General features: G+C 64.8%; 3 protein-coding genes across 3 annotated transcripts; 1 reads left to right on the forward strand and 2 right to left on the reverse strand.

The window, feature by feature from the left end:
* Nucleotides 1–71: 71 nt before the first annotated feature.
* Nucleotides 72–5,141, reverse strand: RND1 (Rho family GTPase 1). Its single transcript, XM_067529764.1, has 5 exons — nucleotides 4,932–5,141; nucleotides 4,314–4,401; nucleotides 2,798–2,907; nucleotides 1,655–1,789; nucleotides 72–1,397 (listed from the first exon to the last, which is right to left on the reverse strand). The coding sequence occupies exons 1-5, from the start codon at nucleotides 5,049–5,051 to the stop codon at nucleotides 1,152–1,154; spliced, it is 699 nt and encodes a 232-aa protein (XP_067385865.1). The 5' UTR covers nucleotides 5,052–5,141; the 3' UTR covers nucleotides 72–1,151.
* Nucleotides 5,142–11,831: 6,690 nt separating this feature from the next.
* Nucleotides 11,832–15,517, forward strand: CCDC65 (coiled-coil domain containing 65). The gene is made up of 8 exons (XM_067529754.1): nucleotides 11,832–12,020; nucleotides 12,434–12,601; nucleotides 12,841–13,010; nucleotides 13,248–13,386; nucleotides 13,727–13,924; nucleotides 14,026–14,244; nucleotides 14,596–14,748; nucleotides 15,044–15,517. The coding sequence occupies exons 1-8, from the start codon at nucleotides 11,883–11,885 to the stop codon at nucleotides 15,338–15,340; spliced, it is 1,482 nt and encodes a 493-aa protein (XP_067385855.1). The 5' UTR covers nucleotides 11,832–11,882; the 3' UTR covers nucleotides 15,341–15,517.
* Nucleotides 15,464–20,004, reverse strand: FKBP11 (FKBP prolyl isomerase 11). The gene is made up of 6 exons (XM_067529765.1): nucleotides 19,774–20,004; nucleotides 19,591–19,656; nucleotides 18,754–18,841; nucleotides 17,847–17,880; nucleotides 16,959–17,029; nucleotides 15,464–16,506 (listed from the first exon to the last, which is right to left on the reverse strand). Exons 1-6 carry the CDS (start codon nucleotides 19,885–19,887, stop codon nucleotides 16,289–16,291), a joined length of 591 nt encoding a protein of 196 aa, XP_067385866.1. The 5' UTR covers nucleotides 19,888–20,004; the 3' UTR covers nucleotides 15,464–16,288.
* Nucleotides 20,005–21,848: the final 1,844 nt, after the last annotated feature.

Genomic DNA, 21,848 nt, shown 5'->3' on the forward strand with positions numbered 1-21,848 from the left:
TAGGCCATGCTGGGCGAGGACGGGGGTGGGGGAGAGCATGAACCATGCAGGGAGTCCCCCCGCCCACCCCCTCCACTCTCCTTGCAGTTAAGCAGCAGCTGGGCTCTGCCCCGCAGTGCTGCACCCACCCCTCGGCGCTGGGCAAGTGGCCCGGACTTTGCCCTGGGACTCTGAGTGGCAGGACAGTGACTCAGGCGCCCAGGGGCAGGGCCGGACATGAGCTCAGGTGTTTGTACAAGCAGGCAGACAGGGGAGCGGGCTGGCACCTCCACATCCCCAGGAGCCCAGCTGGAGGTGATGCAGCAGTCACCCCTTGTAAGCCACTCCTCCAAGCCCTAGGGGGGGTGGGGAAACGGATGACAGGACTAGTGGTTAGAGCAGAGGATGGGGAGCCAGGGTTCCCAGCCCCCTCCTTTGTATTGGATGCCGCCCCCCCCACCTAGGGGGCGTTTTCCACCTGGCGCATCACAGACACCACAGGAGCCCCTGCCGCAGACGGCTGAGCCATTGTATTTTCCATAATAAATAAGCTTTTTAATAACACTGAACATTGAACAGTCACCCCCCCCAGACAAGAAGTCTGTAAACAAGTCACCTGCTGCCCCCCGGCCAGGCGAAGGCAGGGCTGCCCCTGCGCTGGGAGGCGGGTAACACCGCGGCTGGAGAAAGCCGGCACAGGAGCGGCTGGCTCTGGGGACAAGCAGCAGATGGAGGGGAGGGTCACAGCCAGACACCGCGTGGGCATTCAGAGAAATGGATGGGTGCTGCTGAGTCCTCCTGGCTCGGGGGGGCTGCTCGGAGCAGCTGCTTACCGAGGTCCTTCTGCCCCGAGGCGCCCCAGGACCCTCTCGTCACCCCGGCTCCATCTCCCCCTCGGCGGTGGGGGCCCCCAGAGAACGTGTGCTGTGGCTGCGTGGGAAGCGCTGTGATGGTGAAGGGCCGAGCCTGGGGCAGCCGAGGCCAGGCGGGAACTAGTCCTCTCCATGGGCCAAGGTGTTGCTGCCCCATCTGTTCCCCCTCAGAGGCCTGGCCTAGCTCCCCGGCTCCTCCCGCCTTCAGGCAGCCCCCCAGCCCCCGGCTAGCTTCGGCTGGAGACCATCCGGAGGCCAGAGCTGGGGTTTGGTCCGTCCCTGCCCTGGGGCCTGGCCCCTTCACATGACGGAGCAGCTTTTAGCCTTCTCCTTCTTGAAGGTGGAGGAGATGAGTTCGGAGCGGCTGGGCAGGTGCAGGAGTCTCTTGGAGAGGCTGCGCACGGGGCTCTTGGGGGGCTGGGGGCCAGGCTTGCTCAGGCAGATGGTGGACGCCGTCCGGAAGATGCTGTGCACGCTCTTCTCCGACGTGAAGGCCGAGCACTCCAGGTAGCTCTCCGCTCCCAGCTGCTTGGCCACGGCGCAGCCCTGTAACCCAGCCAAGGACGGAGCCGTCAGACAGAGCCGGGCATGGAGGCCTGCTGCTGCTGGCCAGGCTCGCAGCCCAGGGGGATTGGGGGCCATGGAGCTGAGCCGCGGCTCTGGCTCAGCGCTGAAGCCATGGCATAACCGCCCGGCCAGCCCCCGTGGATTTGGATCAGAACTGGGCCCAGGGACACCCCGCCACTGGGAGGCCAGGCTGTGCTGAGCCTGAGGGCTGGGGAGGCATGTCGGAGCTCACTCACCTGCTCATAGGAGACAGGCGCCTGCTTTTGGTGGGACAGCTCCAGGAGGGTGCTCAGGTCGGTCCGCAGATCCGTCTTGCACCCGATCAGCAGCACCCGGGTGCTGCTGCAGTAGTCCAGGATTTCGGTCTTCCACTGCAGAGGGAAAGCCTAGGTGAGTCGGGTGCCTAGAGCTGAAGTCACTGGTCTGAGAGCCTGCAGGGAAATCCCCTGGGGTGTCTCGGCTGCTACCCAGGGGACTTACTGGCTGCCCTGCCCTTGCGGTCTCTGGGTCCCTGCACTAGAAGGGCGTGGGTCCCAGTGACGGCCCAGCGTGGCCAGTTGGGAACCTCCCAGCCAATGCCTGCAGTCAGAGCTGGCCCCACGACAGGATGAGGTGGAGTCAGGCTGGCTTTAGTGGCCTGAGCATGGGACTGGGAGCCAGGAACGGTTCATGGGAGCATCGCTGTGGGCGGTGCCACTGGGTCTGAGCCTTGTACAAGCCGACATCAGACCAGCACTGGCAAAGGGGTTTAGAGAAACATTCCCCCTCCCCGCCCTGCGTTCACAACCCAGAGTTGGCCCCCCCCGGCGCACAATCAGAAGAGACCGATGAGCCCAGTGGAAGCAGCCGGCCAGAAAGGCAGCACTGCTGGGGGGGGGGGGGGGGGGCAGACGAGGCTGTTTAAGCCAAGCAGAAAGTCTTTGGCGAAGGAAATCGAGGGGTCACCCCCATGTTTAGCCTCTGCCCCCCCCCCCCCCCCGGCTGCAGGGCAGGTCTGGGGCCACAGGTGTGTGTTTGGCTCTTCATGAGAGGAGCCAGGCCTTCCCATTACAAGATACGCCCCCATCAGAGACCCAGGGGGCCTAGGCCCCCCGAGGCTTGCAGGGTGGGGGTGCGGAGAACCCTGAGGGGCGGGGAGACTGTGTCCAACTGCCCTGCACCGAAAGACCCACAGGCCACCCCAGCGGTGCAGCCCTGCCCGGGACATGGAGGAGTCAAGGCCCTGCCGCTCTGCCCCCCCTTGAAAGCAGCTCTTCACCATTGGCTGGGAGCACAACACCCCTCCAGGGGCCCCCTGCCCCAGGCCCCTGAGCTCCCTGCTTTGCAGGAGCAGGGAGCTCTGCCGTGGGGAGAGAGGCGGGGGGGGAGGGGGTCCTCACCTTCTTGAGGGCGCTGTCCATGGTCTCGGGGCGGCCCACATCGAAGCAGAGCAGGACGGCGTCCGAGTCGCTGTAGCAGAGGGGGCGCACGTTGTCGTAGTACGGGGACCCTGCAAGGAGTCAGCGTCACCCCTGCCCAGAGCCCAGAGTCTGTGCCACGGGGCAGCGGGACCCACTGAGGCAGAGGGGACTGACCCCCCCCGGATACAGCTGTGCAGCCAGGGCCCCCGCAGTCCTCAGTCCCTCCCCCCTTCAGCTTCCTGTGCCAGGCGCTTCTCAGAGCCCTTTATATAACAACCCGCCCCCCCCCCCCGGTCCCTTCCCCCCACACACACAGCTGAGCACTGCCTGGGAGCTAGGGGGAGAATCCAGGCCGGGGGGAAAGGGGGGAACGTACGGGGGGAGGGACAGCACAGGTGCCCTCCCCCACCCCCAGAAGCAGCATCCAAGGGTTTTGCAGCCCAGACGCTGTGTGCTCAGAATAGCAAACAGCCGCGCTCCCTGCGCCAGCGCATCGCCATAGCAACGAGGGGGATCCGAGTGAAACTAGGACCCCCCCGGAGGGGGGGGGGACACGCTGCAGCAGCAAGGGAGGGGGCTGCACCCTTGCTGCAGGGGCTCCCCGATGTGACCTCCTGGCCCCATTGTCAGCCAAGGCTCCCGCACCCCAACTCCTGCAGCCCCCACTCCCCCTGTGCCCCCCTTTGTTTTAAGGGATTTGTTCCCCCCACCCCCCGAGGAGAGTCAGGAGCCTCCTGACCTGGGATTTCCCCTCAGTAACCCCCCCCCCCCCGTGGCAGATCCGCAGTGATGCACTAGGGGAGGAGGAGCACGCCCCGTCCTCAGACGGAGCCCCAGGGGGCTGTGGTTTGGCTCTGCCCAGTGTAACTGGGGGTGTGGGCAGCCGGGGGGGGGGGGCAGGAGACTCAGGCGGATGTGGGTGATCTGGGGGACAGCAGCTCTTACACCTATTGCGGGAGTGGCCAGCATCAGACAGACCCACCCCCAGCCCCCCCAGATCAGGGCACTGTCGTTTCTCGGGCTGTGTTCTGGGGGCTGTATTGTCACAGTTCCCCCCCTTTCCCCCCACAGGAACCAAGCCCCCAGTGCTTGGAGATGCCAGGGAAAGCCTGTCCCCACTGGGGGGGGCTACAAGGGGCTGAGTGAGCTGCTGAGGCAGAGGTGGGCTTCAGGCAGGACTTGCAGGGGGAGGGGGCTGCATGAGGCAAAGGGACCCCCCCCACACACACACAGAAAGAGCTAAAGCAACCTGCAGGGGTCTCATGCCCCTCTGGGGGGGCTGCCAGTTTAAAGCTCCATGTTCAATTCCTCACACGCTCCCCTGCAGTGGACACTCCCCCCCGCCCACAGGAAGCACCAGGGCAGACCCCAACCCATTCCAGGCTTGGGGCCAGGGCGGGATCTGCAGGGACCCCCACCCCCACATTCCCAGGGAGTGAATACCCCCCCCCAACACGGACCCCAAGGTTCCCAGCCCAGTCACCCCCCCCCTTACCAGAGGTGTCCCACAGACTCAGCTCCACGCGTTGCTCCTCCGTCTCCAGGCAGGCTGTGTAGTTCTCGAACACCGTGGGCACGTAGGTCTGGGATGGAGAGGGGGCGTCTGTCATTGCCCGGGCCCAGCCTGGGGGATGGGGGGTGCCGCCCCACGCACCCGAGGAGGGGCAGGTGGGAGCTGCCCAGCGCTCCAGGAGCTGGAAGGGGGGGGGGGGCGCGAGCCCAGCTGCGAAGCGGAGCCCGGCACTGCGCAGCCTGCGACGCTGTGCAGTGTGTGGGGCGGGGGTGTCTGTGTGTGTCTGTGTGTGTGTGCGCGCAGGACACACAAACACACTCCCTTGCATAGGAGCCTTGCACATGCCTACAGAGAGCCACCGGCATGGGCACACAGAGCCCTGCCAGCCACAGCACCCGCACAGGGCAGCGGGCACCCAGGGGATCCCCCAGTATCAGTGCCCAAGGCAGGGCAGGGCAGGGCAGAGCATGCCAGGAAGGCTCCCTGGGGCCAGAAGGGCACCCCTGGGGGGACAGGAGGGAAGAGGCTGTAGGGACTGTCCCAGGCACCCTGCCTGGGTCAGGCCAAGCCCCGATGCCCCATGCAGAGCTGGGCACTCACCTCGGGGTAGCAGTCCTTCGCCAGCACCTGGAGCATGGCCGTCTTCCCGCACTGCACGTCTCCCACCAGCACCAGCTTACACCTGGCCACAGCTGGCTGAGGACTCCTCCTCTCCCGCATGGTGAGGGGGGGTGCGTGGTCCTGGCTTCTCTCCCGCACGGCACTGTTCTCAGCCACAGCCCCTCACTCGCACCCACTGGAGCCCTGCAGGAATGGGGAGGAGGGAAAAGTGCTGCCCTTATATAGAACTTCTCAGGCCAATCACAGGCAGGGGCGGGTCTTCCCCTAACCAGTCAGGCAGGCAGGGCTCTTGCCTGGTAGCCAATGGCAGAGGTCCCGAGTCACAGAATCGCCTTAAAACGACACTCCCTTGCCTCACCTTCCTTGCTCACAGCAGCGTGGGGATGGGCTGGCGCGGGCAGGACTCGCAGGGCAGAGTCTGTGGCTGCTGTTGAACTGTTGGGGAGTTTTTAAAGGGACTTAATTACCAGTCTAATTACCAATTAACGAGTCTGCAAGGCTTTCTTTCCCCCACCCCCACAGTCATGCAGAAAAATAGTTCCAATGAAATCAGGGACATTCCCTCCCTCTCTGGCTGGGCCTGGCCGGCCTCCCGGCTGGAAATTCTCCGATTGCGGGTCACGTTGAGTTGAGTTGAGTTGAGTGGGGGTAAGGGTAGATGACTCAGCACACAGGGGGGCCTCGACACCACTCGAACTCCAGGCCCCGATCCCCAGGCGCGCCGCACCCAGCATTTTGGATTCTGGCATCAGCCAAACAATGTTTTCATAGTCACTGATTTTCACAGTCCCACGAGAAAGAAATCGAAGGGGCAAAATCACTCCGATTCCATGGCTATTTGCCAGGACGGTCAGGGAGCCAGCCCCATGCTCAGGGTGCCCTACAGCTCTGACTGCTGGGACTGGGTGACAGAAGCTGGGCACTCGATAATCATCCTCTTCTCTTTGTTCATTCCCTCTGGAGCACCTGGCACCGGCACTGTCAGCAGACCGGCTAGTGAGCTCCATGGACCGTCCGTGTGACCCAGTGCGGCCATTCTGGTGTTCTGTCCAGCTGAAATCCTCCGCGTCTGGACGATCTGTCTGCAGGTGAGGAGACAGATGTGTCCTTGAATGACTTACATCTCGCTATATCGGGGTGCAAGAAGGAGACTGAGGGGCTGCAGAGGACTAGGGTAGCAGAATATGAGGGTGGAAATATGGTAACTTGGGAAGAAAGGCCAGAAAACGGGGGCACATGGATGTAGGGGTTAGCTGGGCCGAGCCGGGGGCAGCACAGAGCGTGACTGGAAGTGCAGAGGCGTTTGGGAGGGAATTGGCAAGGCGGGGTAGTGAAGGAGAGGGGTGGGGAGAACTCTGCCTGGTCTTTCATCCCCAAGGCATGTTCCAGTCTCCAGGCCCGACCCCTGCCATCTGGCCTGCAAGCGGGATTTTTCCTGGGAGCCCAGAGTTTGCAAGATCCAGCCCGGGCTCAGAATCACTTTGCCTGCCCTTGAGATCCAACTGCCCCCGGGGCAGGACGCGGCAGCCGGCTTAAGAACCACCCAGTAATTACAAACAACCCTATTCAGAGGCCACTTTTGAGCACCATTGTCCATCAGACTTTGTGTTGCAATATTTGGGTTGCAAACACGGCCAGCATGGTGGTGGTGGAGGGAGGGAGGGACACAAGCTGATTTTTTTTTAACTGGCTGTTTCTACTGGAGTATTTTAATGTCATGTTTTGGGGCAGAGTTTAATTGGCAGGATCGCCCTCCCCCCACGCCCCGATTCACCCCCACTCCCCTTAGGCCTGGGCTCCGCCAGGAAGTTCCACCAGAGTATCTGTCCTTCGGTGCTGTGAGGTTTTCCAGCAGGAGCCATGGGACAGAGGCCGTCCTGTCCACACAGAGGTGCCTCACACCAGTTCATTTCCCTTCCTGAACTGGAATCAGCCATGGTGCTCTGAGCAGTTTTAGCCCCGTGTGATGTACCGGCACTGGGGGGAGGGGGGGCGGCGGGTTCTGCCTTAACAGCAGCAGGAGAGTTAAAGCAGCAGAGCTTTCTCCTGTAGACGGCCAGCTGGTCCTGCGTGCTGGTGCTATCTCCGGGGGGTCCAGGCTGTGTACTTCAATGCCGCCAGGCCCACCCCACGGCTTCACTCCCCCCCCCGGGAGGGACGTCAGCCCCGCTGGCTGGCTTGTTACGAAATGCTGGACAGCACCGGCCCTGGCTACAGTTTAACGTGGAAATTGCAACAGGTGAACGTCCTGGGTGAGCATCATGTCCTCGTGGGCACTGGGGAGCCAGGGGCACGCTCCCTCCTTCAGAGGCCTGGGCTGCCTTGGGCCCGTACCTCAGCCTCCTGAGCCTGGGGCTGGCTGCCCAAGCCCCCTATCCAGGGAATAGCCCCACAACCCCCTCCTGCCCCCAACCTGCCCGCCATGCCTGGAATGTCCTCTGCACCCAGAGCTCTGGCTGGGGCTGGGGGGTGCAGAGGACCTCCTGTGTGGGGGTATCCCCTTGGGAAAGGGGCTCCATACAGCCCCAGCTGTGAGCTGGGCACAGGGCAGCAGCTCCCAGCTCACTCTCCAGCCCCAAAACCTGGCCATGCCCCACCCTAGCTTCCCTCTGCCCCAGAGCACCCCCTGCGCTGGGCACAGCTGCAGAGCCCACTCCATGCCTGGGCAATGGGGCCCCTGCGCTGTGTGGTGGTATTTCCCTGGCTGCCCTTCAGCCCCCCTCGCCACCCCTAGGTACCAGCCTGCCCGTGGCAGTATGCAGCTGCCAGGGCCAGACTTGCAGACTCATTCCCGGGCGAGGGTACCAGATGGAGCCCAGAGAGGGGCAGGGGCAGGATCCCCTCGGTTCCAGGGGGCTGGGACCTGCTCTGTCGCTGCAGCACCTGGGGACTGGTGGGCAAACAGGGAAAGCCTCTCTCAGAGCAATCAGGGGAGCAGCGTGGACTAGCCGAACCTGGCTCCCCAGGCTGCCCGCTATTGGGTGCCCACAAGGTGCTGGAGCCAGCCCCATGGTGGGGCAAGTTCCACACGTTGCCTCTTGTTTGAACCGTTCTCTGCCAGCCGCAGCAGCCTCCACGCAGCAGGGAGACCTGGATGACCAGGGGAGCTTGGGGCAGGATCTGGGCTTTCCCCACGGGAGCTGCTCCAAACCTTCCATTCCTCAGAGCTCTGCCCTTCCTGCTCTCGCCTCGCAGCCTTTCCCCCAGCGCCAGCGGAGGTCAGAGCGGACACTGGTCTGATAACAACCTGCCGCCCCCGCTCCTCGGGACTAATCGCCAACTTGGTCACCGTCTGAAAGGAAAACTGCTCCTGACACAAACACACACGTCACCAGGAAATGAGTCCCATGGGCTGGGGCAGGGAAGGGTGAGATCTGTGAGCCCGGACTCCTGGGTTCTGCTTCCAGCTCTGGGAGGAGAGTCGAGTTGGCGAGGGAACTGGGAGCCAGGATTTCTGGGTTCTGTTCCCAGCTCTGGTGGGGGACATGTGATTAAAGCAGGGAACCAGGCACCAGGACTCCTGGGTTCTAGTCCCAGCTGTGGGAGGACAGTGCTGTCTAGTGGTTAGAGTGGAGGACTGGGGGTCAGAACTCCTGGAATTCAGTTCCAGTTCTGCCAGTGACTGGCTGTGTGTGCACAGGTCAGTCACTTTGCAGCCACCTCTGTGCCTCAGTTTCCCCCTCTGTAAAGTGGAGATACAGGCTGGCGGCTGAATAGTGCTGGGTAAGCACTTACAAACAGCTCAGACAGGCGGCTCAGGGCAGGCATGCAGGGCAGGGCACTTGGAGTTTGATGCAGCTAGAAGGAAGCGAGGGAATCCGCTCCCACAGTGGAAACAGGAAGCGTCTCTAGGCCCTTTAGGAGGCAGCAGGGCTTAACCAGGCTTCTGGTGTTGCTGACTCCACGCGACGTGTGGAAGGCTGGAAGAGGAACGACGCTCCATTCCCGGATTCCTTGTCCTGTGAGACTGGCTGCTGGGAAGGGTGGCTGGGACTTTCCCGGTGCACTAGCGGGGAAGGCCTGCCAGGTACTCTCCAGCCGGGAAGGTAAACAACGCTGCTGCTACTCAGCCATGCAAATTCCTTGGCACTTAATCCCCTGGGTGGCAGCTTATTGGCTCTCTCCGGGATGGCAGGTTGGCTGCTTTTGTTTAGCCTCCAGAAGAACAGCCAGATCTGAACCTGACTTTCTCCAGGGGGTCCCTTCCAAGCCTTAATGATCCCGGTCGATTCCCTGGAACACCCCAGGGTCTGCCTCGTCCTATAGCACCTGATGCATCATCCGCTAATGTCCATGCAGTGCCTCCTGCTGGGAGAGGTCGGGACTGGAGTAGCCAGCAGGGGAGAGCACACCCTGGTTTGTTATAATATTTCCCATGAGAGCTGGACCATGCACCCTGGTTTGTTATTGTAGGGTTGCTGCTGAGCACTGCCTCTTGGGCTCCATAGCTGGGGAGCCTTCCCTTCCCCTTACACCCAGCCTCGCACCCTAATTCCACACAGCTTGGCAGCTCTGGCTGGCCTGAGCACCATCTCCTGGGGCGCAGCACACAGCTGGAGGGCAGTGCTGCTGTCTTGGCCCCACTGCCCACCTGCCCCTGCCCGGTCACACAGCGCAGCAGGAAAGAGGCAGAGCTGATGGGGCTCCTGTGAAGACCCCCAAGTCCTCTGCGTCCCTCTGTGTGCAGCAGCTGCTCCAGGCCTGGCCTCCCCCAGCGGGAGGCACTGGTGCCGTGGGCCAATCCAGACACCGGTGGGAAAAGGAGGGGGCAGCCTGAGTGAGCCAGGCAGCAGGAGTGGGGTGGTTAGGGGAAGTCTGGAGATTGCACAGAAATGGCCCAGACATTCCAGGACTCCGGCTTCCTGCGGGTGGTTTTCCAGTCAGGAGGAAGCGATGACGTGTGGGAGAGCAAGCGCTCCAGCATGCACCAGCCACACGCTCCAGGCTCCTGTGCTCTGGCTGCGCTGACTGGGCATTATGGGGAGACGGGATCCTGCCTTAGACCCCAACGTGGCATCCCAGCGCCCCCAGCCTCAGGGACAGTCCGGACCTGGATTCCCACCTTCCTGGCTCAGACTGTAATGGAGGGGAGCAGGTGGGATGAGGGCATACAACGATGAAGGGAGGGAGAGGATTTGGCCTCTCTTCATACAATTAAACACACACCAGTTACCATGACAACAGTTCTGCAAAAAACACCCCACATTAAAACAATAGCAAGACAATAACCCCAAATCCCCCCCCGCTGCCCCGGGGCAGGTGGATTTACATGGTTACCCAATCTACTGGGGCAGGGTGTCACTGTACCAAGGAAGCAAGCCAAGCCCGGGGGGGGGAGGGGGAGAGCTGATGGGCGTGAGGGGCCAAGAGCAGAGCTGCCCCACGCCCCAGCGCAGCGAGACCGAGGGAGCTTGGTCTCCAAGGCCCAGCCCGGGGGCAGCGGACGAGGGGACTTACTGTCATGTGGATGCCTGGGAACCGAACTGAGACCCCCCACACCCACTCCGGGTCACTGCTGACCTGGACCTGGGGCCCAGCTGGTGCCCCCTCAACGGCAAAGACCCTATGTTCTGTACGCCTCCCACTTCCCCCGAGCCAGCCAGACTGAACCCACGGCTGCAGGGGAAACGCCAGTTACATCTCCGCCCGCCAGGGCCTCTGTGCAGAAGGGGGCTGACTCGGCGCTGTGGGTCCTAGCTCTTTGCCGGGCCAGCCAGCGACAGCCACCACTCTTGTGAATCACCGACACGGCTGAGCCCAGGCTCAGACCCACCTGCCTCCCTCTCCGGGCTTCATTGCCCTCCGCGGCAGGACAGCCTGGGGCCCTGAATCCATCCCCCCCTCCCCGCCTCCATTCTGCAGGGGCACACGCTCTCCACTGGCTCGCCTTTGTCAAGTGCTGCAATGCCACAAGTGGCTGCAGCTTCATGGGGGGTGGGGGAAGCAGCAGTGGGGGGGTTGCAAAGAAGCACCTCTGTAGAGAGCGAGGGATGCTGATCCCCTGGGGAGCGGCTGTGGGCAGGACTGGGTGTGAGACGAGTCCTCTGTCCATCCCCAGCACCTTCCCCCTAAGGGGGGCTCCACACGGGACAGGGGTGGGGGGTTGGTCAGATGGGGAAACTGAGGCACAGAGCAGGGAGATGCCTCCCCCCAGGTGACATGGCGAATGTGGGGGAGCCTCCAGTAGAACCCAGGAGTCCTGGCTGCCTCCCCGCATCGGGCTCCGGGGCTGGCTGCTGTCGGACTTTGGGGGTCCTTGGCCCTGCTGAGGTCTCCCCTGGCGGGGTGGGGCTGGGTACCAGGCTTCCAGCGTCACCATGGAAACAAGCTCCACCCGGAGGGGGAAGAGGCTGGCAGCATCCGCAGGGAGCGGCAGGTGCGGGGGGGGGCATGGGGCGTGTGCGCCGGGGGGGTGTCGGGGGGCAGGTGCGGGGGAGGGGGGCCGCGTGTGCGGGGGGTCAGGGAGATGTTTCCTCCTGCTCCCCCCTCCCCCCAAGCCCCTCCCGCTGCCTGTCCCACCTCACCGCAGCCGGCGGGTCCTCCAGGCCCAGGGGGCGCTCACTCCCGCCCGGGGCCTCCCTCTTGCCCAGAGCGGCCGCTCGTTAGCGCCGGGCTCTCCGGGGCCGCCCTTCGCAACGGAAGTGGCTGTTGCTAGGAGACAGAGGGACGCGACTTGCTGCAGCGGGTGGGAGGAGCAAAAGGTACCGGGGGTGGGGGGGGGATCGGGCCGGTGGGGGGCGGGATCCTGTCGGGGGCGGGGGACGACCCGTTGGGGGAAGGGGAACGGGGGGATCTGTGGGGGGGAGGGAAGGGTCCTGTGCGCGGGGGGGACCAGAGATCCCGTGCAGGGGGGTCCCATGCAGGGGGTCCCATGGGGGGGGTGCACCCCTTGGCAGCGCCTCACCGGCCTCTCCGCCCAGCGCAGCGGCCATGCCGAAGAAGGGGCGCGGGGGGCGCAGGGCGGCGCCCCCGAGCGAGGAGGAGCGGCTGCTGCTGCTGCAGCAGAAGATGCTGGCCGAGGAGGAGCGCAGCAAGAAGAAGGAGGACATGCTCAGCCAGTTCCTGAAGGCGAGGCCCGGGGCGCAGGCGGGGCGGGGCGGGGCGGGGCGGGGCCGGCTTCCCCCCTCCAGGGCCCAGCCCCTCCGCCCAGCTTAGCCCCATTGCCCCCCCACCCCGGGAGCTGGGCTGGCAATTGGGGGGGTCAGTAGCAAACGTCACGTCGGGCAGAAAGGGGGGCCTTACCATTTCACTCCTGCCACGCCGCCTCGCGCCCCCCCAGCCGGGCTCCCCGGCCAGGCCTCGTCGCCTGCTCTCCCCTCCACATGCCGAACCGCGGTGTTACCGGCCGGCCGGCCCCGTCACTCCTGCTGGCTCACGCCCGGCTCTGGGCTGTGGGCTCAGCTCTAGCTGGTTAAATACCTGCGGGTTATTGGGATGTCCCCCCCCCCGCTGGCCCCTGTAACCTTTGACCCCCACGGCAGGACAAGCTGGCCAAGGAGGAACGCAACAGCGCCCTGAACATGAATAAAATCAACCTGCAGTGGCGCACGGTGCTGCGGGAGGTCAAGGCCAGGGAGCTGCGCAAGGACATCGAGATCCTGAGCCAGACCTTTGAACGGGTGGTGGACTGCAAGGACAGCGTCATCAGGGTGAGCAGCGGGGGCCCCTTCTGAGTGAGCTGGGAGGGGGTGCGTGGCTCTGGGGGCCCATGGACGGGGCTAGCAATGCCCCCCAAGTGGAGGGCGAACATGCTCGAACCAGGTGACTGAGTCTTCGGGGTTCCACACACCCTGCAGCCCTCGCTGCCGCTGATCGTGCTGGGCTGACAGCGCTGGGAGGCTCTGGGGCAGGCACTGCAGCGCCTGACTGTTCTCTGTCGGCCGTACAGTCGCTGGCCAGGGACCTGTCAGAAGCGGAGGCGCAGTACACTCATGCCCTGTGCAGCCACCTGCACAACATCGACCAGTTGCTGCAGCTCCAGCGGTGCCGCCTGAAGTACCTGGATGAGGATTACAATGCCGAGCTGGAGGCCCTGAAGAAGGAGTTTGAGACAGAGAGGTACCGGGGGTGGGGAAATCATCTGCTTTGTGGGGTGCCGAGGGGAAGACCCAGACAGGTGGGTGATGAACAGAGGGGTGGAGAGGCAGCTTGATGGCGCCCCAGGGCCATGAGCCCTCATCCCTGGCTGGGAGGCTCTTGTGGAGCAGCTCCCCAGACCATCAGCTGCTCTCCCTTCCACACCATGTGCCGTGCTGGCTCAGCCCTGGGGGCTCACCTGCGCCTTGCCTTCCCTAGGAGGATGATCATTGAGCACCATGACAATGAGAGCCGCTACTTGCGGGACGTGCTGCTGGCCCTGGAGCAGAACTTCAGTGAGAGCGAGTATGAGGCCAAGCTGGATTTCCAGAGCACCAGGGATGACGTCAAGAACAAGGTCTGGGCCGAGGCTGCTCTGTGCCAGCCTGGGGCAGGGATGGGGCTTGGTGAGACCAGCCTCCCTGTTTCTTCAGCCAGCTGCTGGTGGCTGACTGTGGTTAGGAGCCCCACCTCTTCACGCTCCTAGGAGTGCAGGGCTTGTGAGGCACAGCGTATGGGCATGAGTCATCTCCACCACCACTGCCCAGTCCTGGTGGGGCCGGAGAGAGGGAGCTCCCCTCCTGGGGTTTGGGTCCTGCCCTGGTTTGTTTTTTTGGGATGGGGTGTGCACAGCCTGGCTGGTCTGGGGAGTCAGGTGGCTCGGGGTAGGTGAGGGGCTAACGCGTGTCCCTCCCCAGAACCTGGAGGAGAAGCACTATCTGCGTGTGCAGCTGGAGGGCACGGTGGAGGAGCTGTGGAAGCGGTTCCAGCAGGCGCTGAAGAACTACACAGAGGCCACAGAGGATCGGAAGATCGCCTTTGAGGCCCTCAAGCAGAAGGATGAGAAGAGCTCCAAGGAGATTGAGATGCAGATGAAGAAGCTGCAGAAAATTCAGGTCAGTGAGGCCTGGGCTGTAGGGAACAGGCCCTCCTGGGGGGATTGCGGGGTTCCCTGTGTGCTGAGCCCCTCCCTCTCCGGGCACCATTTCTCTGCCAGGACTCCATTGGCGTCGTGAAAGGCAAGATCACGGCACAGCTGCGGGAGGCCGAGGAGCAGAACCGGCAGGTGCGCGAGGAGAAGGAGGTCGTGCTCAAGCAGCTGCAGAAGCTCAAGACCCAGTTGAACCAAGCCAGGGCCAAGGCCAGGAGCAACCTTGCCATGCTGACGCTGGAGAGCAGCACTGCCCTGAAGAAGCTAAGGGGTGTCATTGAGAAGGTAAAGGCCACAGCAGAGACCTCTCCTCTGCCCCGGGCCCTGCTCCCCCTGCACACATGCCTGGAGTAGCACCAGCCAAATGCAGCTCCCAGCCGCCCGTCCAGCAGAGACACGTCCCAGGGTGCAGTGTGAGCTGGCTGCTGGGAGACTTGTTTCCCCCAAACCCCTTGTCTCTTCCTGGCCCCAGGGGACACTTCTGCTGCCCTCCCTCTCACTCCCTATGTTGTCAACACAATTCAACACACACCCCCAGGAAAAGCACCCTCTCCTAGCAGCAGGACCACACAGCCATTTTCCATTGCTCACTGACCTGTCCCCAGCCCGTCCTCTAAGGCCTCACTTGCCACGCAGGCAGAGCTCATCCTGAGGCTGGCCGAGATGTGTCGGAAGCTGGAGACCGAGGAGGAGAAGGTGCTGCCATTCTACGCCTCCTCGCTGGGCAGGGAGGAGCAGGAGGAGGTGGAGCAAGTCATGCTGGAGAAGCCCGGGGAGCAGCTGGCCCAGGTGAGGGATGAAATCCCTCAGGACGCACGGCTGCAGTGTGCTGGAAGGAGGGCCGGGGAAGGGGGGGCCAATACTGGGGGGGTGCATGTACCTAGCTGGAAGAGGAAGGCGGGGGTGCCTAGAGGCAGGCTGGCACCGCTGGAGGGGGGTGGAGAGCACGTGCCTAGACGGGCCAGGCGGCTGGGGAGAAGGTTGCTGATAGCAGTGCGCTCTTTAATTGAGCAGACGAGGCAGAACAAGATGGGGGGGGGAGCGTCCCCTGAGCGCTGCCCCCCTCTGTCCTCTCCCACTGCAGCTGCTGCAGGACTACCTGGGGCTGGAGCGCTTCTGGCAAAGGTACAACAAGGGGAAGCTGGAGCAGCTGGCTCTGGAGCGGGAGAAGGCGGCGCTGCGCCAGGAGAACCAGAAGCTGCGCCTGCTGCTCAAGCAGTACCTGGACGGCATCTCGGTGAGCCAGGAGGTGCTGAGCCAGCTCAACCCGCTGCTCATCCTCAACCACAAGCCCCGCGTGCCAGGGCCGGCGGGCCAAGCCTCCAAGCGGCCCATCTACAACGTCATCGAGGCAGCCCACGAGGTGCCGCACATCCTGTGAGCTGCCCGGCCCGGGGCATGCTGGGAACTGCACTCTGTGAGCTGCGCCAGCTCCTAGTCCTGTCTGGCCTGCGTGGCTCAGGCGTGAGGAGCAGGGAGCGCTCCCCCCGCGCTGCGCTCACACTTGCTCGGGACACTCCCTGCCGCCAGGAAGCTGCCATTAAAGGGTTGAACAGATCACGGCCGCCTGCCCGCAGCTGATGGGGGTGGGGCCTAAGGCAGCTCCTGCTGCACTTGTGCTGCTTTACACCGGGGTGACTCTGCCCCAGGAGTACATGCCTCTGCCTCCCCTCACAGGAGCCAGCCTGACCTTTTCGTACCCCCCGGGGCGGGGCTGAGCCCACGGGAAGCTGACGCTGGCCGGCTCTGGGCAGAGGCTGGTGGAATTGGGCTTCAGCAACTTCCAGCAGCGTTAATCAAATGCCCGGCCAGGCCTCCCCCAGCTGCAGGGGGCCAGGGGAGAGGGAGGGCAGGGACTGCTGCCTCTGGAGGGGCTGGATCTCTTCCCACACCACTCAGGCTGGCCTGATTACAGGAGCTGGGGGGCCAGTGTGTGGCAGCGAGGGGCTGCTGTGGGGCAGCTGGAGGTCCTGTACCTGTAGGGGAGCCTAGGGCCACCTGAGGGCCACGGGCACAGGTGTGTTGCTCTACCCTGAGTTGCCAAGGCAGGGTGGCAGCCATGTTGCAGACAGCCCTGGATCGCCTGACCCTGGGACGGGGGAGCCAGGTGGCCCCACTGAGTGAGACACCTTTGCTCTCCTGCCCTGAGGCCTTGTCCACACCCGGGGAGCCGGTTTAGCCCCTGCATTGCCCTGCAAGGTTCGAGCCGGTCTCTGCTGCTCCGGCCCCCCTTCAGGAGGGGAGCAAAAGGCTCCGCCCCCCCCTCTTCCCACCAGGGAGCCTGACAAAAGCAGCTACAGAGCAGTGCTGCTGCCGGGGCAGGAGAGGTTTATTTCTTTTTGGCCTTGTTTCTCTTCTCCTCCTTGAGCCTCTTCTTGGACCCGCGGGGGCTGCTGGCCTTGTGGTAGAGATGGTAGCCGATCAGGCCCAGCAGAGCGGGGACCAGCACGATGCAGAGCAGGGGCAGCACGTCGTTGGTCAGCTTCTGCCATTTGCTGGCCCGGGAAAGCCCAACCAGCTCCACGTCGAACTGCAGCACGGCGTCGGCTGGGGAGAGAGGGGCACGGCTGACCTCAGCTCCCCGGCCACAGGAGGCAGGCATGGCCCCGGCTCACTGCCCAACCTGTATGGGGGGGTGCTCCCCCCGAGCAGGTCCCCCCGCACTGCCCTGCCCTGCCCAGAGCATGGGGAGCCCCAGCCCTGCCACATCATCTCTGGCAGCCTCAACAGGCAGGCCCAGCTCCCTCCCTCCTCGGCCGGGCCATGTGGGGTGCAATGTCCCCCTGGGGGCTGTCTGGCACCGAATTCACCAGGGAGCCGACTCTGTAGCAGGCATTGCTGGTAACCAGAGGGCTGGGAGGAGGGCACCTAACCGCAGCCTAGTGCTATCCGCCCTGGGGTTGGGAGAGGAGGGCTGGGCTCCGAGACTCAGGTCCATTAAGGAAGGATCCCACGTCCAGCCAGGCTGGGCAGGCGTGGAGGCAGCAGGGGGTAGTTACCTGGGACAGCAGGCGGGGATCCTCGCTTGCCATAAGCCAGCTGAGGAGGGATGATCACCCTGCGCTTCTCCCTGCAGGCAGAGGGAGAGGCACATCAGAGCGAGGGCCCAACACGCGGCCCTTTGGCAACATGCCATTTGCACACAGCATCCCCTGCAAACCTCATCCGCCAAGGCACTGTGACCACTGCTGGGGTGGAGCGCAGCACCTCTAACAGCCACACAGCACAACTCCATCACAGTTCAGGACATGAAGTGCCTAATGGCGCACGGAGCTGAAACTGTCCGTGGACAGCACATAAACCATAGCGCTGAGTTCTGGGCAGTGCCTGGGGTACCAGCCCCTGTACGAGGAGAAGGGTTACAGAACCGGAACGCGGAGGGCCTCCTCTCAGGCAGCACGTCCAGCTGAGCTGCTTGGGGCACTGGCTCAGTGACAGCTTCCTGGGATCTTTCTCATCCAGCGCCTGACCCGATCCAACCTGGGTGGTCTAACGGCAGAACTGCGGGGGCTAGCAGGCCTGCGCCTGAATCTGACCACGGGCACAAGGGGAGCTCCTGGCCCATGCCCCCAGAGGGCAGCCAGAGAGCCCCTTTCTGCTCCGGGACGAGCACAGCCCGAGAGCCAGGCCCAGCTCCCTGGAGAGGAAATGCAGACACAGCCAAGAGCTCCCCCGGCTGGGCTCAGACCGGTTTTAACCATGTTTGTCTCTCCAGCCCGCTCTGCTGACCCACGACCCGCTAGCCCCATGCCAGGAGCAGGAGGGGAGCGCTTGGCGACCCCCATCGTGTCTCTTGCGCAGTAGCTGCTCTCATGCCTTTGGCTGGGTCAGGCTGCCTTCTCCCCGCCACACCACCACTGCTGCCAGCGAGCCGGGGCGTCACTTACCCAATGCACATGTCTAGCAAGCTTTGCTCCAAGCCTGGGAGGAGGGAAAAACCACAGAAGACGACACAGGTCAGGGGGATTCTCTGAAAGGGGGGCCTCCCACCACCCCCGGGCTCATCTTCCCACCCCCTTTTCCCAGGAGCCTCCCCTGCAAGTCCCCGACGGCCCTGAGCTCTGGCAGGCACACGGCGCCAGGGGGTAAGCCGTGGAGCCTGCACCAATGAGGCAGCGCGCGTGCGGGCTGGGCTGCCAGGGGAATGGGAGCTGAAGAGGCAGCGGGCGGGATCTGGCCGGTTCCGATCACGTCACTCAGCCTGGTTAAGAGGGAGAGAAGCTCCCAGCCAGAGCCCGGGCCTACCCGGGGAATTCCTAATGCCCCCCACAGCCAGCTGCCTCCCCACCCCTGGGCCTGCTGCAGCTGGGAGGGGAGAGTCTGTCAAGCAAACATCAGAGCAAGGGCTCGCGGCCCCTTCCTAAACGGCACGGCGCCAGGGGACGTGCCAGGGGAACACGGCGTGGGTTCTAGGCAGCAGCCAGCTTTCGGGCCTGTTGGGCACCCACCCGATCCTTCCAGCGGAAGCCAACGGAGACCAGCCGGAAGAGGCTCCCGCACCTTCCTCTACGATTCATGGCATTTGTAGGCGTGACCGAAGCCCTGCCCGAGTCCCAGATGGAGAAACCGTCCCAGCCCCACGGGGCTCAGGGTCGGCGCAGACACCACGGAGGGCGGGAGCAAGGCACAGCCCCTCCCCGGCGGGGAATACGGCACCCAGCGGTGAAGCGACTCGGCCAAGGTCACACACTCAGTCAACAGCAAAGGCAGGAACTGGCCCCAGATCTCCGGTGGCCGGGCCCAGCCTCCCTCCCCCCCAGGGACAGGGCCAACCCGCTCCAGAGTGGCACCTACCCGGGATCACTTGTCTTTTACCCAGCTCCACCTGCAGGGGATCCCGTGAGAGGGAGGTGTCGATGATCCGGCCATCCTCCAGGCTGCCCTGCCGGGAGACATCGACACAGGTGGGTGACCCCCAGGGCCCGGGGCAGGCGCCTTGCCCCAGGGCCAGCGAGGGTGCGTGGGCCCTGGGCCGAGGAAGCTCCTGCTGCTGCAGTCCTGGAAGGGTGCTGCCATGGAGATGCCTGCACCCTTCCTAAGCCCCCCGGCTTCCCTAGCAGACAGCCGGCGCCAGGAGACGGGGGCGCAGCAGAGCAGGGGGCAGCCCAGGGAACAGGAGCACGAAGGGCAGAGGTGGAAGAAGGGCCGGCAGTCCTGTGCCGGGGGCTGCTCGCTGCCACTCCGGGGACGGGGGCACTGCCACAGCTACCCCGCCCCCACACACTCCCACCTCCCCGACACTGGCCCCTGTGCCACACAGACACGGGGGACACTGCACCCCCCAGCCCTATAGACACGGGGGACACTGCGCCCCCCCAGCCCTATAGACACGGGGGGACACTGCGCCCCCCCAGCCCTATAGACACGGGGGGACACTGCGCCCCCCCCAGCCCTATAGACACGGGGGGACACTGCGCCCCCCCCAGCCCTATAGACACGGGGGGACACTGCGCCCCCCCCAGCCCTATAGACACGGGGGACACTCCCCTCCCCACACGCCCTCCCCCGGCCGCACGTGCAGGCCAGGCGGGAGCCGGGAGCAGCCCCGTCCCGGCCGCCCCGGGAGGAAGGAGCCGCGGGTGCTGACGTGTTCCTGCCCCCCCCCCGTCCGGTCCTGTCTCCCCCCCTTACCGTGTAGTGAATCTGCACCGTGTCCCCCAGCGCCGAGAGCTCCGCGCAGTCTTCGGGGGGCGCCACCTGCAAGACAAGCGCAAGGGGGGGGTCACAGCTCTGCGATCGCCCCCCCCCGCCTTATCCCAGGTCCCCCCGCACCCCGCCCCGCCCCGGCGCAGACCGGAGCCCAGCGCCCCTCACCAGGGTCTCTAGCTGCAGCTCCCGGGGGGGGCTCTCCGCGCCGCTCTGCCCCCGCGCCCCGCAGCCCAGCAGCGGCAGCAGGAGCAGGAGGGCGGCGGGGGGGCGCAGCCGCATGGCCGGCGCGGGTCGAGGTGCGGCGGGGCGGGACCGGACGGGCCGGGAGCGCAGCGCCAGCAGCCGGGGTGCGGCGGGGTGCGGGGGGCAACTGGCGCCGCCTCTGCCCGCCCCGCAGGGAGGCCGCTGCTAGCGCCGCCTGGTGCCGCCCGCCCCCGCTCATTGGAGCCCGGCCGGGACCGCACGGGCCGCCCCCCCGCAGCTCCGCCCCCGGCAGGGCCCAGGCGACACGTGCCCCCCCCGCCCCCCCCGCACCAACGCGGACGTGGAATGTCAACAGCGCCTCGGCCTGGGGCCACCCAGCAGCCCCGGGGGGGGGGGGGGGGGTGAGTGTGACCAGCCTTGGGAGCCGCGGGACCATGAGAAGCTTCACACACACACACACACACTCTCCCAGCACACCCAACACTCCCACCACACCCGGCACACCCAATACACACACACACACCCCAACCCATGCACACACCCAACACACACACACACTTTGCCCAGGTGCAAACTGCTACACCAGCTGCAGAGCATTTTGCAGATCGCTCAGCACCCCATTGCTCCCACCAAACCAACGGGGGACCCCCTCCCCTGCCGCCAACCTCCACCCAGAGCAATGGGCCGCTGCTGGCCTGGCCCCCCACTGCAAGGGGAGCGGGGCAGGGACCCGGCTCTCGCCCTTAGGAGTTCAGGTGGGTTGGGATGGCAGCGGGTGGCAGGGAGGGTTGCAGCTGCGTTGCCCAGCTGGGCTTTCTCGCCCACGGCCTCAGCCCAGGGCAGGGTTAGGGGGTAGAAAGCCGGGGTCTGGTTTCCCACAGCAGAAGACGCACATGTCCCCTTGTCCCTGTGAGAAGCAGCACCTCTGCCACAGCTGCTGGGAGCGGGGCCGGGCGTAGGAGCAGGCAGCAGCTGCAGCGTCACGGACCCTCCTCATTTGATCGCCAGGGGGAGTTTCTCTCAAGCCCCAGCTCCTGGCATGGGCCCCCCTCGGTTTTTTAAAAGTGGATTTTGAGCCGACTGAAGCGTGAAGACGCGGGCGCGGTGAGCGGGAGCCTGCTTTCAGCGTGTGTCAAACCCCACCAGTGCTTTGGGGCTGAGCTGAGCCCTGGCGGCGGGAGGTGTGGGGCTCACAGTACAACGTATGCCAGCTGCCCGGCGTGGCCCGCAAGAGGGTGGCAATGCAGGCTGTCCCAGCCCACCCCCTCGTGGGCAGGCAGGCCCCAACGCGAGGCCTTCCTCGACTTCCCTTCACCCAGGGTATACACGAGGCCAAGCGGGTTTTCGGGTACCAAAGAGCATCCCCGCTTTGGAGGGGCGCCTGGACTGCCAGGAAAAGGCCGACAAAGAATAAACAAAAGATGGTCGTCCGAGCCGGGGGACAGTCGGCCCGCGTCCATTCGGCCCACCCGAGTCCCTGCTCGCCTTTCTCCAGGCCCTGCCCCAGCAGGGTTTGCTCAGCTCAGCTCTCTTCCCTGCGCCCCGGTCTCTTGCCACCAACTGGGCAGCAGCTGGCTCCAGGGCCAGCTGTCTGCGGAGGCCTGCCAGGTGCAGCTGTTCCCTGGGACAGCTCATCGCTCCTGCCCGCTTGGGCATCCTGCCACTGCTCACAAGCTCCCCTTGCTAGGAACAGGCCTGCAGGAACCAGCTCTCGCCAGCTGTGCACCTCCCAGGCGCCTTTCGCCAGCAAGCTCCCTGACCGGCAGCGCTCACCTTCCGCCAGGCGTTACAGGCGCTGCCGCTGCAGCCGGGATGCTTCCTATCGTGGCAAAAAGGGGCGTTTCCATCAGTGCAGGTAGGCACAGCTCGGAGCAGCCATAGCTAGGGCAGGGGATGAAATGCTGCCAGCAGCCTCGCCGGATCTGTCCGGGGCCCTGCGCGCCCCCGCTACGGCCCTCTAGACTGGGCCGAGGTGAGGCGAGCCGTCCCCCTGGCCACACGCAGCCCAGCTGCCCTCAGGGAACCCTTTTATTCGG

Source organism: Emydura macquarii, unplaced genomic scaffold, assembly GCF_026122565.2.
Source record: "Emydura macquarii macquarii isolate MOO-44397 ecotype Brisbane River unplaced genomic scaffold, CSIRO-AGI_Emac_v2 contig_2994, whole genome shotgun sequence".
NCBI lineage: Eukaryota > Metazoa > Chordata > Testudines > Chelidae > Emydura > Emydura macquarii.

What these genes read in the sequence shown, in the direction of transcription:
- RND1 (XM_067529764.1), bottom strand. Translation starts at nt 5,051, where the DNA reads ATGCGGGAGAGGAGGAGTCCTCAGCCAGCTGTGGCCAGGTGTAAGCTG. An exon ending in GAGTCTGTGGGACACCTCTG is followed by an intron (nt 2,908 to 4,313) that starts GTAAGGGGGGGG and finishes GACTCCTTGCAG; the next exon opens with GGTCCCCGTACTACGACAAC. An exon ending in CGCCTGTCTCCTATGAGCAG is followed by an intron (nt 1,398 to 1,654) that starts GTGAGTGAGCTC and finishes GCTGGGTTACAG; the next exon opens with GGCTGCGCCGTGGCCAAGCA.
- CCDC65 (XM_067529754.1), top strand. Translation starts at nt 11,883, where the DNA reads ATGCCGAAGAAGGGGCGCGGGGGGCGCAGGGCGGCGCCCCCGAGCGAG. An exon ending in GGGATGACGTCAAGAACAAG is followed by an intron (nt 13,387 to 13,726) that starts GTCTGGGCCGAG and finishes GTCCCTCCCCAG; the next exon opens with AACCTGGAGGAGAAGCACTA. An exon ending in CCGGGGAGCAGCTGGCCCAG is followed by an intron (nt 14,749 to 15,043) that starts GTGAGGGATGAA and finishes CTCCCACTGCAG; the next exon opens with CTGCTGCAGGACTACCTGGG.
- FKBP11 (XM_067529765.1), bottom strand. Translation starts at nt 19,887, where the DNA reads ATGCGGCTGCGCCCCCCCGCCGCCCTCCTGCTCCTGCTGCCGCTGCTG. An exon ending in TAAAAGACAAGTGATCCCGG is followed by an intron (nt 17,881 to 18,753) that starts GTAGGTGCCACT and finishes CCCTCCTCCCAG; the next exon opens with GCTTGGAGCAAAGCTTGCTA. An exon ending in ATCCCCGCCTGCTGTCCCAG is followed by an intron (nt 16,507 to 16,958) that starts GTAACTACCCCC and finishes CTCTCTCCCCAG; the next exon opens with CCGACGCCGTGCTGCAGTTC.